The sequence below is a fragment of the Temnothorax americanus genome, unplaced genomic scaffold (genome assembly GCF_048541705.1).
Source record: "Temnothorax americanus isolate GAGA-0224 unplaced genomic scaffold, ASM4854170v1 Scaffold21, whole genome shotgun sequence".
NCBI classification, from domain to species: domain Eukaryota; kingdom Metazoa; phylum Arthropoda; class Insecta; order Hymenoptera; family Formicidae; genus Temnothorax; species Temnothorax americanus.
Window position 1 is genome coordinate 2,564,456 of NW_027509349.1, and position 16,749 is coordinate 2,581,204.

General features: G+C 37.2%; 2 protein-coding genes across 2 annotated transcripts; one reads left to right on the forward strand and one right to left on the reverse strand.

Annotated features, from left to right (window-relative positions):
* Positions 1 to 661: 661 nt before the first annotated feature.
* On the reverse strand, positions 662 to 9,962 carry Polo (Serine/threonine-protein kinase polo). Its single transcript, XM_077406917.1, has 7 exons — positions 9,376 to 9,962; positions 7,147 to 7,371; positions 6,866 to 7,083; positions 6,290 to 6,585; positions 5,262 to 5,558; positions 3,384 to 3,784; positions 662 to 2,788 (listed from the first exon to the last, which is right to left on the reverse strand). Exons 1-7 carry the CDS (start codon positions 9,457 to 9,459, stop codon positions 2,591 to 2,593), a joined length of 1,719 nt encoding a protein of 572 aa, XP_077263043.1. The 5' UTR covers positions 9,460 to 9,962; the 3' UTR covers positions 662 to 2,590.
* A 2,976-nt stretch (positions 9,963 to 12,938) lies between these two features.
* Positions 12,939 to 16,492, forward strand: LOC143897722 (histone acetyltransferase p300-like). Its single transcript, XM_077406571.1, has 5 exons — positions 12,939 to 13,415; positions 13,501 to 13,620; positions 13,710 to 14,014; positions 14,369 to 14,725; positions 14,857 to 16,492. Exons 1-5 carry the CDS (start codon positions 13,350 to 13,352, stop codon positions 15,104 to 15,106), a joined length of 1,098 nt encoding a protein of 365 aa, XP_077262697.1. The 5' UTR covers positions 12,939 to 13,349; the 3' UTR covers positions 15,107 to 16,492.
* The last annotated feature ends 257 nt before the right edge of the window (positions 16,493 to 16,749 follow it).

Consider the following 16,749-nt stretch of genomic DNA (forward strand, 5'->3'; position numbering starts at 1 on the left):
ATTGATGCATCATGTAAAAAATATTATCCTAACAATTTTTGTCTAAGCTACCTCCCGCTCGTGAACGCGCCATTCATCTCAGCGTATTTGCCTATTCTTTTTATTTATATACACTAATCGTAATTTGTTAAATATTACCTAATTATCAATAATTGTTCCGCGCATATTATATATCTAACTTAACATAACGTAACGCGTCATTCGCTAAGCTAATATTGTTCCTTCCAAGTGGCACTTATTGATTACGTGTTATCGTCCCCCGTTATTATACTTAAATCAATTTCGTTATATGATAACTATACTCCTCCTTTCGTACAGTCTCCTTATAAGAGTTCACATCAAATCTTTACGAAAGTTTCCGTCGTTCTTTCGACACAAAATCGCTACGATCTCGCTCTCGACGATTCTTCGATCTCTCGGCCGTCAAATTATCGGCTCGTCAGATTATCAAGGAGATCCGCGAACCCCTCGGCTACTTAAATACTCTGATCGTCAACTCTTCGCACCGCGAAATCCACGAGTATCCGGATCTCCATTCTCTCGAGATTCCCTAATCGTTCTGGAGTTCCTTTTATCCAGACCTTTCGATTTCTATTTGCTAAAATCCATCATTTAGCTGTCTTAATTAATCCTTAATCAAAATCAGGATTGTGCACTGCTGAAAAAAAAATACGGGAACTCTCGTAACGATTCGATGTTACAATAATTCTACAAAAATCGACGTATTATCTGTCTGTTACAATCTAATATTACAAAAGAGAATCTTACAGTACAACACACCGCGTTTATATGCCGCTCGATTTAGTTATAATATGCTTGGTCAGTTTAGCTCTATAAAAAAATATAGTCTTTGTATAGTCGTTTCTCTATCAGGCAGAATAATCTCCATGCATAAAGTAATTCAATACAATTGACTCCGCACTCTTTCGTACTATTTTCTAACCGATCGAAGCAATGCGAGAAATCGTAAATAACTCGTTGAATTTCTCGACAGAAAGAGTCGCCAATCCATTTCTCTCTCTCACACACATTTCTTTTTCAATTCTAGAAAAACCTCAAAATTTCTAGATGAATTAATAGCGATTTACCATATGATATCCGATCTTAGCAATTTCACGGAAATAACGACTGTTTATGCTTAATTCTTGCTATAAAGGTAATTAAAGGTAATTTCTACAAAATAAATTTTGAGAGTACTCTTTATGAGATATCTTCGATTTCTAATTTAAGCTATATAAGTTGCTGCTAAAAAGGGTGGAGTTTGCAAGATATACATTTCCCAAAATATAGAATCTCTACGTTGTTCGTCTTATACAAGAAAAATTAACTTTACCGAATACGTGAAGTGTATGTAAATAAAATAGTGTAAAAAAGCAAAAGAAATAATTATGATATAATTTATTTAATCGTCATTTGTTATTCGTTTCTGTATTCCTTGAAGTGGTAAATATACTTATAATTATCGATACGGTCACAACTGAAATAATTAAGCTTTAAGCAAGTCGTTACAAAATTTGTCTCGAACAGTCTCACCTCGAACAATATTTTCTTTCGATAAACGCGCGCGTAGATCTGCGCCGCCGTTGTTACTAGACTTTAACAACTAGTGCTCGGGGATTAACAATCGCTTGTAGTCCAAGTCGCACTGCTTCGAACGGGTTCGCGAGCAAGTTCTTGGCTTCAGCAAATTTTCAGAAGCGAGGAATAAACACATCAGTCAGAAGACTAGCTTTTGCAGGTCTCTCATCTCAACTACGACAACGAAATCGGACGTTAGATTGCACCACTCAGTCGAATCACGATTACTCCTGTGCTCCGCCCCGCTCTTCCTCTTTTTTTTCGTGGTGAACGCGGCGCGGGACCTCTTGATCGAATCTGATTCAATTGCAAAGTTAGAGCAAAATACCTTTTAAGCAGTCACTGCGGATTAATGAAGATGAGGAGTCTTTTGCAAGATTCCTAATGAGAATTGAAGGAAAAAGGAAATCAGGCCGGAGGCTAACGTGGATATACAAATAAGGGAGTTTCACTTAAAGTCCTAGACATTGGTCAAAGTTAACTGAGATTTTAGAAATTGCGGTTCTAGTACTATTTTTGAAGATAGACGGCAGATCAATGATACCCGATCAATTAACGTTAAGTAATATGTACGGCACACCTAAGAACGATGGAATGCCTCCTCGCAAAATGTTTTGCCTTCGTTGCGCAATTGGTTACCTTTCTTTCTCTCTCTCTCTGTCCCTCTCACACACACACACACCCACACACACACACTCATTCTCTCTTTCGTAAATGATAAAAAAAAAGAAAGAAAAAAGATTACCTAGCAAAATTCTACGGCTGTATAAAAATCGGGCAAAGGAAGAAGAAAAATCATGCGTGACTTCCATTCGCCCGTTTCTCTCTCTCCCCCCTCCCCCCCCCTCTCTCTCTCTCTCTCTCTCTCTCTCTCTCTTTCCCTCGCTACAAAGACAGCGCTATTAGAAAATAAATACATATGTCGCGTTCCTCCAAGTTAATTTATAGTGCCAAGAGAGGCGCGGCACTCGCTATTTTATTTTACTCTCGTTGTTCCTTGACATAAATGATCTTATCGGGCTTGAGAATTCGTTAGCATCAGCCTGATCTTCTCGTACGCGTACATCAGATTGTCCGCCAATGGTTTACAGCAACCATTTTCCTGAATGGTCTGGAATCTGTAAGTCTTGAAGTTCTTGTCGTGATCGATATAAGTGACTGCCGCCATCAACGGGCACATGATGATCTTTGCATGGTCCAAGAAGTTGATCTAAGAAATAAATAGACAATTTTATTTATCCCAAAACAAAAACACTGCAACAAACATTATTTCCAACAACGTAACAGTAATAAAAATGCTACTAAAAACAAATTATATCTTCTCATTGTTTAAAGTGTATTAAAACAGATAAAAATATATAAATAAAAATAAATAAATATATATATGCAAAAAAAGAATAAGTTAACACACGGTGTAGCAAAAAAATTATAAAAAGAGCTTAAAAAAAGCAGAAAATATTAAGACTAATAAAATATTTAAACAAATAAAAAAATTAAGATAAAAATAGTTCATCATCAAATGAGTGTACATGTAGATAAGAATAATATAAGAACTATACAGGGGGTATTGCATGGCTCCATATAGAAACGATTAATTTTGTAACATTTCGAATTCTACCCCTCATCTCAAATATTTTTCAGATATAACAGAAGCAATAGAGTAAAATGAAGTGAAAGTACACGATGTTGTAGTATGAGAATGTAATTCATTTCAGAAACAATAAATAATATATATGTGAATAACATTATATTACACACACATATACATATTAACATAACTTTAGAGATGATTAATTAACACTTACTTGCACTGTGCCATTGCTCAGTTGCATCACTACAGCTGTCTGAGTCCTGAACCACTGATGTATATAGGGTATTCTGGAGAGTTCGTCACCACGTTTCATCGAAATAGAGCCACCCGCCTTCATCAGATGCTCGTTCATGTATTTCAAAAAGAAGTTCATCAGTTTCATTTTCTTTTCAAGAGGGGACGGATAATCCTTGACCGTGTAGTACAACTCATCGCCCTCGCGATTAATATAGTGAATGTTGTAGCCATTTGACATCATGATCAATCGCGTGCCATCGTTGTACATCACGCCGACGCTATCATCGGACAATTGGTATCCAAAACCGTATTTATCGGAATAGTCCACCCACTTGCTGATCCAAATCACAGGCTGCGCCGCTGGATCAGTCAATTCGTCTGCAAATTTTCAGAGAAAACCTTTTTTTAACACATCATACAGTAATACTGAATATAGCAATTATAATTTAATCCCAGTTATTTGCACATCTCGATATTTAATTTAAAAAAAAGGGTGCAAATTACAAACTTGCACATTGCTTCCTCATTATTACAGGAAACTTTTATTTTATTTTATGTATAATTATTAATATTTATTTTTTTGGCTTCCTCATAGAGGAAGCTTTGTGAGCAAAGGGTTCTACAAGACAAAATTCATATATAATTGCATGATATATAATCTTTTACACATATATTTATAATTTTTTATATATATTTATTTCATATATAAAAAATTTGCTTGATTAGACTAAACTTTATCAGGGTTCTATGTATGTACAAAATGTCTGTAACTCCAGAACTAATTAACCAAATCTTAATTAATTATATATGAAATAGGGGTAAAAAAAACTGAAAAATTTAATAGAATTAGATATAGATCGCTATATCAAATATTGAGAAAACTATAGGATAAAACACGCTTTTCTAAAAAAAAAAAATTCGAATAAAATCTATACCGGTCAACCGATTTTAATAAAATTTGAGGAGAACATACTTTCTATGATACTCTATCGATTAAAAAAAAATGCATTCCAATATCTAAAAAATTATAGAAGTAGATGCGTGTACAAAAAATCCGTACACACACACACACACACATACATACTTCCGGACATTTTTTACTAATATGATTTCTCGACATTTTGGAACATTCTAAACCTATTTCCACCAAAATCTCGAAAAAAAATTTTTTCACCATCACAAAGCTTCCTCTATGAGGAAGCAAAAAAAAATATATATATATATATGTAACACAAATACTGCGCTCAATTCGACAAATTGAAGGTTTTTTGGTCATTCGGCAAAAATTATTACAGTTGAGCTGGGATGTCTTACCACACCCATATTTAGTCATATTTCGTCTTCAGATTATTATTTATTTAGATCACTAGAAAATTCGCTTAATGGAAAAAATTTTGATTTTTTAGAAATCGGCAAAAATCACCTAGAGTAATTTTCTGTCGAAAAATTGGAGAAGTTACTTTGAGAACAAAATCATGAAGTTATCCAAAAGATAGCAGAGTATCAGAGATCAAAACAACGCATACATTGTTTGATAAAGCTATATCGACATATAAACACGTAATTATATATAAAATTAAATTAAGGAAAACGCTGTTAAACGGGTAAAACTGGATCTTGGTTGCTTAATATTATTCGCGTGAATTTTACGTGCAATTCTTTGCCTGCAAACCACGCGCGCCGGTACTTTTGGACTAAAAACGCAGTCTCAACTAAAGACCACTAGAAAAAAAACTATTACGTGATTAAATTGATTATCAAAAATATATATATATATATAATTTTTCCCCTTTTATTAAAAAAAAAAAAAAATTAATTATTATATATACACAACTCAATAGTTCCTCTAACATACCTGATAAAGAAGCTGTTTCCCTAGCAGGCTTAGTTTTTAATACAACAGCTATTTGCTCTTTTAGCGTTTGAAGCATCTTTCTGATGTCGAGGTTGCCGCCTCTTTGCGGTTCAATGACTTCGTTATTAAATTTAGCCTTTCGCGATGGACTATTCGGCACTCGAGGGAAAATCTCCTGTTCCGAATAGCCGTTAAGGTTCATCTCACTGAGCGGTTTGCGATTGCAGTGTAACTCGAGCGTATCCAAACGTGGTGCCATTGTCAGGCATGAGAGCGGTAAACTCGCCGGCATGTATCCTGCAATTGTTAATTAATAAGAAAATTATTTTGCTTCTTTTTCATTAACAAATAAAAAAGACAAAAAAATTGCAAATTATTTATACTGTAATTTGCTCTGACAATAAAAAAAAATGCAAAACATTTTGGCAAAGAATTTCAATTTCTCTCGTCTAATTTGAATTAATTTAACTTTTCGACTTCCAAGCGGGATGAGCCGTTTGCCCCATAAGTGATTTCTTTAGAATAATCCTGCCAGAAAATTTTCACAATTTTTGTGGATTTTTAAAACTTATTTTTAGTTATAAGTTTTTATTTATGACGAATAGATGCAAATATATACAATTTTCAAGAAGATATAACTTATTATTCGGAATGAGCCATTTGTCCCACTAGGAAAATTATTTAGAAAATCAGATGGGAAGACACATCAACAATTATTGTTCAATAGTTAGTTTTTTCCTTATAAAATAATTCTATCAATTATATAACAGCTTTTTGTGTGTGTGTGTGTGTGTGTGATAATGTAATAATATATAATAAATTATATTATTTGATTTATTGTAATGTTTCTGTGATATAAAAAAAATAAGCTATAAGTTAATTAATTTTAAATTTATTTTTTATTTTTTATAACTTATATCTTATATCACAAAAACATTACAAAAAGCTGTTATATAATCGATAGATTTTATAAGGAAAAAAATAACTATTGAACAATTCCACTTTTTTGAATTGTTGATGTGTCTTACCAGAACTAAAGAAGCTGTCTTTCATCAGTTTGGCAACGGACGGACGTTTTGAGGGACTCAATTGCAACATGTTCGCCACCATGTTCATGGCAGGTTTACTAATGTGTTGCGGTGTCTTGTACTGCACTTGTTTGATCCTAGAATACGTTTCCCTCAGGCTTGACGTCTCGAAAGGCGGCTTGCCCACAAGTAGAGTGTACATTATGACACCAATACTCCATACATCAGCCTCATACGAGTGTCCAATCTTCGTGAGCACTTCCGGTGCGATGTAATTCGGAGTACCACAGACAGTTCTATTAAAAAATTCATCAATCAATCTCAAATCATATACCAAAATTTTGTGTGTAATTTATCCCTGATAGTTTAAAAATTTTATCAAAGTATGTTGGAGTATAATTTATGTGGATATAATTTTAAAGTAAAATTAAGTTTAAACAAATAAAAAATATCACATTTAAATAGAATTTAAGAATGAATAAAATATAATTTAATTTTTAGATTTAGAATGATTTATCACAATGAACAGAGATGATCACATTCGTCAAGACTGCGGTGTATTTGAGTAACAATTACTTTTTTCTTTCACCGTCGTGCTCCAATCTGGTTGCCAATCCGAAATCACCGATCTTGACTTGCAAATCGTCGTTCAAAAACAGATTGCCTAACTTTAAATCTCTGTGAATTATTCTATGCTGATGCAGGTAAAAAACTCCATCCAAGATCTGCTTCATGAAGTATCGTGTCTCGCATTCCGACAGTGCTTTCCTGCGCTTATGCAGCTCCATCATCGACTAGAATGTTAAACAATTGTAAACTCACAATTGGCAATTGAAGTAGCTACTGCTGCTACTTACCCTTTTACGACAGAGTTCCAAGATAATGTAAATATTATTAATATCGTCGAAGAAACCGTGAAAACCAACAATGTGTTTGTGATTCAAGGTCTGGTGAATCGCAATCTCCTGAGTCATCTTCTCCCTCTGATTGCTTTTTGCCATCAGTGACTTTGGCACGATTTTCCCAGCGAATACATGGTGCGACTTTGACTCTGTGATCTCGTAACATTTTGCAAAGCCACCCTATAAAGCAACGGACATAAGAGCAGAGTAAATACAACTGCAATAAAAAAAGAGAGGAAAAAAAGTTGACGCTTTAATTATAAAGTTAATTTTCTGCAAGTAAATTAGGTTTTAATACCTACTGGCTTTAATATAATGGTTCTTTAGTAATTAATATATTTAAAGTTTAAAGAATCTGTAATTTGAAAAAATTTACAAGTTCCAAGATGGATAACTCTACAGGTATCTCTATTCTTTTTGGTAAAAATTTGGGATGCCTTCAATTCGGAGGGTTTTTAAGGTTTTGGGTAAGACTTAGGTAATCCTATCGCCGTGTCTCCAACTGGTACCTGACTGTAAGGTACCAGTTATTTGACACAAAACCTCTATACCCTGTTATCCTTTTTCGTAAACTGTTCTCCTCCCCTTAAACAAAGAATCTTCCTCTTATACTCTCCTCTCCATAAATAGGAAATCCTCCTCTCAATTGATGAACATGTGGGATGGAGGCCAGGATCGAACCACGGACCTTTCAGTTACTAATCATGAATGTCTTCAATTCACTAATAAGTGTGTTATATTAGAATCCTAAATAATATGAGAAGCACATTCCTTACCCCCTTCATGGTTCTTAATGAGCAGCTGACCGCTGAACAAAACAACCTCTGTATATCTGACACAATTTGATCATTCAGAAATAATGTTGTTTTAATTCCATCATTGTAATCAACGTGAAATAAGATTTGTTAATAATATTATAAATATTAATCTTTCTCACTCACATAATACACGTTACTTCGAACATGGAATCGGCTGCAGGACCATCACTTTCGGTTGTGATTGGTGGCCGCGGTCAGCCAATCACCAAGCGAGCCGCCGGATGCGCTTCTCTTATTTAGGACTCTAATTTATAGTTGAAGATGTTTAATAAACATATGCCCGTAAATGCTCCCTAACAGAACTACAACCATTGAAAGTTGATGTAAATATTTAAAAAAAGGAAGAAAAAAGACATTTAACTTGTTTATAAATAAATTGACTTATTTAACTTGTTTGTAAACAAATTAAATTAAATGTCTTTTTTCTTTCCTTTTTCAAATATTCACATCAACTTTCAATGGTTGTAGTTCTGTTAGGAAGCATTTATGGATATATGTTTATACAATGTAAACAATTTCAACTCTAAATGACTTCAATAACACGCCCTTAATAGTTGCTTTCCATTTACATCAAAACTCAGATAATTCTCACTTGTGATGTCCTTCCTTCTGTCTTTATTATTCATTAATTGCCAAAAAGGATAGAACGACGCCACAAGTGAGAATTATCTGAGTTTTTATTTAAATGGAAAGCACCTAATGTGTATGGACCTCGAGTCATGACACATCTTGTATATTTAAAAAAATCTACATATATATACACAAAAAAAGTAAAACAAAATGCTATTAAAATAATGTCAATGAAGCTAATGGCAGTGCTCTTTAAACTGCTCAGTTACAATAATACATCAACAGTATGGTTTTCATTAAAAAAAATGCAAAAGCTCCACATACACGGTTAAAAAAATATATATAGTTTAATAGTTTTAGGATGATAAGGACATTTGAGCAATCTTCTCTCATGAAACTTCTTCATAGTTCTCCAATTATATTTCTCCATTATAGTCCCACCAATGGTAGATTAACTCTAATCATGTTTTATTGTACTTTTTACCCTTTTCTAGTTCTAAGAATTAAACATATTTTCGCGATCCAAACCTCTCTGGAATCCCCAAAGAGGAGCTGAAACAGTTTTTCGCGAGTTTCTCTCACGAATCATACGTCTTTCTACAAGAGGCGTCTTCGGCACGAGTGCAACAAGTGTCGGGGCGCCAAAGGATCACGTTTGCACGTGTGTGCGTGTGTATGTATGTACGTATGTCGCGGAACAGAGGCTCGCGCGAATAACGTTAATACGAGCGTGACTGTGCAAGGTCAGGGCGAAGGCGAAGGAGAGGCTCAAGGTCGGCGCCGGTCGCGTTCTTACCTTCCCGAAGAAGCGGCCCTTCACGTAACTTTTGCCGGTGTTCGCGTCGTAGATCACGCACGGTATCTCCTCCTCATTCGACATCGCGCAATGGCAGTGACAATGGCAGTAGGACCCGCTGTCGTCCGACGTATCGTCACACGATGTCGTATCGCAATCCTCCACAATCCTCCCAGGACGACGACGACGACGTACCGCAATCCTCCCACGATGACGTGCCGCCGTCGGACGCGGTGACGTTACCCGATGTTGTCGCGTCGCTGTCGGACGTTCTGTCGCACGTGCCGTCGCACCTCGACGCCGTGACTATCCGTGATCCCGAATCAGCGACCGCTCCCCAAACCAAGTTCGCCGGCCGGCGAGGATTCGCGGGTATTCGGCGACCGATGTGCGTTCACGTTCGAACCCTTCTCATGCGCACCCGAGAGAAAGAAAGCCCGAGGACGCGACGGGGAAAAAAGGGGAAAAAGAAGAACGAACGGCCGTGAGCGCGCCACGCTACCGTATCCACAGGACACCCGCGGAACTCGCTGCTCGCCGTACTTCTGTTCAAACCGCCTTGGCTCACACACCAGTCTCGCCACCGTCGCGGAAAACGTGCAACGGCTCGTTCGATTTAAATTACGAATGGCCGACCAATCGCCGCGGCGCCGGGTCACGTGACCCGACGGGAGCTAGCGCGCGCGCCACCCCGCGGTCGTCGACCTCGCTTCTCGCAGTTCTCGCGTTTCGCGCGATTTCTCTGCCGATCAGATTTTGGCAAATCGGCCGCGCGATTGGCCGCGATCGAGTCGGTCGGTTCCCGATTGCCCACGTTTCTGATTGGCGGATTGGAGAATTCAACATAGAACATTCTGATGGACAAATCCAATGGAAAGATCGATTCACGTGAATTAGGGCTTAGGGCCAATCTACAATCAGTCATCTATCGGAGTCGGATGTCGGAACGTCTTTTTTCAAAAACGAATTAATTTTTCTCATTGGACCATCGGCTACGTTCCGACGGTTCCGACATTCGACTCCGGGTATTTTCCGATTCGCGCATGATGCGCAAGATGCATTATTTATGCCCGATCTACAATAGCTGTAGTAAGCTGTAGTAAGCCTCAAGCCGTAAGAAATTGACCAATTACAGGCGAATGTGAGGAGAATAATCGACTGTGATTGGTCAATTTCTTACATTTTGAGGTTTACTACAGCTTACTACAGCTATTGTAAATCGGGCATAAAGGCCATCGCACACAAAATGCATAGCTTAGCATAAGCGTAGCATAAGACCGCTGGACCAATGAGCATCTTATGTAAATCAATATGGCGACTTTATGCTGGATGCTCATTGGTTTAGCGGTCTTATGCTATAATGCTTATGCTAAGCTATGCATTTTGTGTGCGATGGACTTTAAGCGGGGAGCACACACTTCTGCACAACGCATAATGCGTAAACATAAGAAAATTGATTGGTTTATTTTTTTATGCACATGTGTATGGACATGGACCAATCAATTTTCTTATGCTTATGGAGGATTCACACTGCGTCCGATGTTCGACGTACGACGATCCGACATCCAATAGGAAATTTTTGTCTCTAATAATAAATTCTATTATTGGATGTCGGATCGTCGTACGTCGAACATCGGACGTGATCGGACCCAATGTGAATCCTCCATTACGCATTATGCGTTGTGCAGAAGTGTGTGTCCGGGCCCTTATCCTTGTTGTACACCGAATGTTAAACAAGGATGAAGGATGCATCATGCGCACACACACATCATGCGTGAATCGGAAAGTACCCTCCTACAGCCGGTCTAAAGTATTGTAATTCATGAGTCGTAAGAATTGACCAATCACAGTCCATTATTCTCCTCACGGTCGAAGAATAATGAACTGTGATTGGCCAATTCTTACGATTTACAACATCCATTGTAGACCGGCCCTAAAATGGATGTGGAGTCATAAGAATTGACCAATCACAATTCATTATTCTTTGACCGCAAGAAAAATAATAGACTTGTGATCGGTCAATTCCACGGGTGCCAGATGATGCTCTTCGTGCAGACAAGCACAAGCATGTGGGCGTGGGGATACTGGGCAGGCATACACAATTCACAATTCACATTGTTCACAAGCCGCTCCGATCTCAGATCTCAGATCACGAAGAGACTAGGTTAGGACGGTTGGGTAAGTTAATTTTTTTTAACCAACAAGAAATCTCGCATACTCAAAAAAAAGTATTTGACATCAAAATATATTTTATATTAAAATCTTTTTTATTCAATAAATAATATTTTTTAAAAATAATTTTTTAAACAAAATTTTTATTAAAATTAGAAAAAAAAATTTCAAAAAACATTTTTGTAAATTGTTTAAAATTGTGTTGCTATGTTTTTGTTTGTGATGACCTACTTGTGTGTAAAATATCATTATATTGGTAGCATTTTTTAATGATTACACTTTTTTCTATAAAACTCGGATATTTTTTCAAAAATTGATAACTTTTTATCTAAATTGTGAAACGATCTGAAATTTAGCCCCGAACTTTGAAAGAGAATACGGAATATATGATATTAAATTTTCATCAACTTCGTAGCATTTTAACAAACTCGATCCAGAACATTCTTTTGAATCGTCGGTGTTGATGGATGTACGATAAATAACTATAAGATGTGGAAAACCATTTCCTCGTACCGTCGTGATTTTACGATAGATCATGAAACGTTGTCTGTTACAACTTTACGATAAAATACATTTTGAATCATCTATCGTTGATACATGATTAATAAATTATAGGTTTTTTTTCGTAATTGTAGTTGTCGATAGGAAACTTCGAGTTTCCTTTATTATAAATACACAATTAATGTTAGGTAGGATATAAATATTGCACTCTTGGCTTTGGATGCAAAAGATTTATTCGGATAAAGAAAAACACAGCCGTAAAACGTGGCGTGACTTGGCAGAGATAGAGTCCCTTTATAAGAGTCTGGACAGACTGGTCCTTATGTTCATTGAACGTGCAACACCATGGCGGAACCAATCACGAGCGGTAAAATAACGAGCTTTAGGAGCCTCTCTTAAAGGCCCAGTTCAACAGTGGCCAGTTAGCTTAACCAGTAGTTAACTCTCACTCTCCGTCTCTTTTTAACTCAAAGATTAGATAGAGACGGAGAGTGAGAGTTAACTACTAGTTAAGCTAACTGGCCACTGTTGAACTGGGCCTTATGCTGCGTTCCCACTATACGCGTCGCGCGTCGCGTCACGACGCCGCGTCAAGAGTTATCCAATCAAAACGTTTCATTTTACGACCGACGTCATTTCCGACAAGATCTTGCTTCATTACATTCTTGTGACGGGATCGAAATGGGATGTTTTGATTGGTTCAACTCGGACGACGCGACGCGTGACGCGCTCAGTGGAAACTCAGCCTTACACCATGAAAATACTATAAAAAGGTTGATTTACAATGTGCTCTTTGCTTTCTGTTTTTTGCTCTTAACCTTTTTGCGACTATCTCGTATTTTGCAATTCCGTCGCGTAACGTGATGTTTCTTGTCTCTTTTGAAGTTCGTCAATTTTTAAGCCTGATCTACAATGTGCTCTTTGCTTTCTGTTTTTTGCTCTTAACCTGTTTGCGACTATCCCGTATTTCGCAATTGCGTCGCGTAACGCGATGTTTTTTGTTCTCTGTCGCCTAAGATAAAAATTGACGAACTTCAGAAGAGACAAAAAACATCACGTTACGCGACGGAATTGCAAAATACGGGATAGTCGCAAAGAGGTTAAGAGCAAAAAACAGAAAGCAAAGAGCACATTGTAGATCAGCCTTTATCTTAGGCGACAGAGAACAAAAAACATCGCGTTACGCGACGCAATTGCGAAATACGGGATAGTCGCAAACAAGTTAAGAGCAAAAAACAGAAAGCAAAGAACACATTGTAGAAAAACAGAAGAAGAGAAGCACACCTTGTTTTTTCTTTAACATGGTTTACACTTGCAATAACTGTAAAAGTCACGTGGAGACCAGATACCATTGTACAATTTGTGACGTATGTATTAGATTAGCTTTGGAGAAAAATACTCTTGCCACTTTTTATAACTTTCATGCTTACTATAATTGCGATTTTATTACAGGATTTCGATTTATGTGTAAATTGTAAAGATAAGGACGGTCATCCGCATCCGATGGAAAAACTTGGCTTTGCTTCGGATAATGGCTCTTCACCTTTGGATGAGAGACAAACAAATCCACAGGTTACTCGTCGGCTTATTCTAAAAATATCCATGTTGTAATTAGGATAAATCTATAATGTACTCATATCTTTTTCGTTTCTACAACATAGGAGAATTACGAACGCAGGGCATTTATACAGAGATGCATTCAAGACTTGGTGCATGTCTGCCTGTGCAGAGATGACTGTCGCCAACCGAATTGCCAAAAATTGAAGCGAGTGGTGATGCATACAAAGAATTGCAGGAGAAAGATCAATGGCGAGTGTCCTATATGCAAACGTCTAATTGCGCTGTGTTGTTATCATGCGAAACACTGCCAAGAGACTACCGAGTGTCTCGTTCCATTCTGTTCCAACATCAAGCACAAGATAAAGCAGCAACAATTGCAGCAACGATTACGATTACAACTGCTCAGGTTAGTAGAATCATCGACTTTATGTGTATGTATTACTACGCTAATGCAAATTAAAATACATGTTCTATTGCCCTTTTTTAAGTATTGCCCCTATCAATGTTTATTAAATAGCGAAATGCGCAGAATGTTATTTCAACTAGGACGAGTGAACATTCTACTCTTTCGCATGTCTCTACGTTTTAATTTGCTCCTAAGACTTATTTCTTAACTTCAATCGTTTCTTCTCTGAATAATATATCGTTATAAATTATTTTACTTTGTATTTATTTTTAAACTTAAATAAATCCTACCTATCTATATATCTATATATCTTTTATCGAAAACGTTTGACAATATTCGCGTTTACTCGTGTAGGAGGCGACTAGGTGTGATGAATACGAGGCCCACCGGACCTGTAGCCGCAATGCAGGCTGGACGACAGACCTCGAACGTTGCCATGACGACTGGAGTCGCTATGAAACCATCGAATTTGCCGACACCGCATCAACTAGGTATTGGATTGATACCCGGGACGCAGACGCCTCCCGTTCATGTCCTACAGGTGGTGAAGGAGGTGCAAGAGGAAATATCGAGGCGACAAGCACTGCATATCAGTTACAAGGTGACGCCGGGCGGTGGTGTTGGCGTAGGTGTCGGTGTGGACGGCCAAACCGACGAAGTAATGCCACCGCCACAAATGCAGCGGCCGTTGGATCAGTGGACAGCTGCAAGGTATCTATTAAATCCACACGTTTTTTCTTATATTTTTTTCTCATGTTTATATGGCTTTTCTCACCAATGACGAATTATAGTAGAGGAAGAACGCGTTTTTTTAATCCTGCGCGTGTTTCTTCTTCTCTTAGCAGGTATCAGTCGAATGCAGTGATGCAACAAAATCCCAACTTGGCGCGACAGCAGCTGCAGCTGATGCAGCAGCAGCAACAGCAGCAGCAGCATCAGCCTCAACCGATGGCAATGGATGCGCAAATGCCGCGGCAACCAGGCGTGATCGGACCGGTTGGACAGGTCGGTCCACAGGGAAGCAATATACTACAGAAGCATGCTCTTCAACAGTTGATGCAGACTCTCAGAAGCCCATATATGCCCGATTAACCGAATCAAATACTCCAAATATTCAAGAGCAACCTACCGTTGATGACAGTCTTTATCAAGCAACGACAACAACTTGGTCAGCATGGTGGAAGAGTTGGCGGCCCATTGGGTCCTAATCAACCCCAACAACAACCCAAGTAGCAAAGTGACGTCAGAAGACTAAAGCTCTAGATTATAAGAATAGCTCAAACCGTTTTGGACCTAAGGCCGGTCTGTGATTCGTTCTAATATATATTCTGTCTTTGTTACTTTCAAACGATAGGTAAAAAATGATGGGTCGGCAAGATAAAAGGTTTGTAATCTCTACTCTTATAATCGAGATTATCTAGAACTCTACAGAAGACAACATATGGCATCTATTTTTAGTCATTTATGGTTTTATGACGTCGGCGGCTAATAGACGTTTATAAGACGTCATTTCTTAAGCCCATATCAGACTACGGATTGGGATTGAGATTGAATTGAAATGTAATCAATTAGAATAGACTCAATAGAGAAAACTGATCTCAAGTGAACTTTAGTGAACTTTGCTCTGATTTGCTCAAATTTCAATCTCAATCTCAATCTCAAGCTACGGTCAACGTGGCGCTACAAATGCTTCGAAGCATTCCTCTTCTCTTTTTTTTTCAATAAAGAAAGAAAGAGAAGAAGAACGCTCCAAAGCATTTGACCGTAGCCTCAGTCCGTAGTTTGATACAGGCTTAAAGGTATCTTTTCACGTTGACGCTCGACTGGCTCAACACTTATTTTCAGCGAGCAAAAATAATTATAAATAAAATATTTTATTTTTAAATAAAATATATATACAATATTATTACTTGAAGAGAGATATTACTTGAAAATAATTAATATTTTACGTATTTCGAAGTCCATTTTTGATTGTATTGGGACGATCAATATGATTCAGACTACGGATTGGAATTGAGATTGGATTGACATTTAATCAATTAGAATAGAGAAAACTGATCTCAAGTTTAGTGAACTTTGCTCTGAGTTGCTCAAATTTCAATCCCAATATCAATCCCAGTCCGTAATTTGATACGGGCTTAAAGGTACCTTTTCACGTTGACGCTCGACTGACTTGAAGATATTACTTGAAAATAATTAATATTTTACGTATTTCGAAGTCCATTTTTGATTGTATTGGGACGATCAACGATGATTCAGCGCATCAACGCTGGATGTTGAATAAATACAACTTTATTTTTCCTGAAGATTTTTGTTCGCTGAAAATGAGCGTCGAGCGTCAACGTAAAAAATGACACCTTACGACCATCTAAAGACGTTAATTTAAAAATGTCTTAAAGTTGTCCACAAATAAAGTTTTTTGTAACTATTTTTACTTAATATTGTATAATAAAATAATAATAAAGACGATAAAATTAACTATAATATGTTTAATTGTTTCGCAACTTTATGATTGAAGCAATGAATTTATAGTATAAGTTGATGTAGTTGCGTATGATTAGTGGTTTCATGCAATATGTTAACTATTTCCCTGATCGACCTATTATTTGCATGTAATATTATCATTTCGGTTTCGTTTCCGTTAACCCTCAATTAGCACACCTCGGTTGGGCCACCTCAAATGCCACACTGCTAGTGCGATTTGAGATTTTGATAACTTTTAACTGTCGTATCTC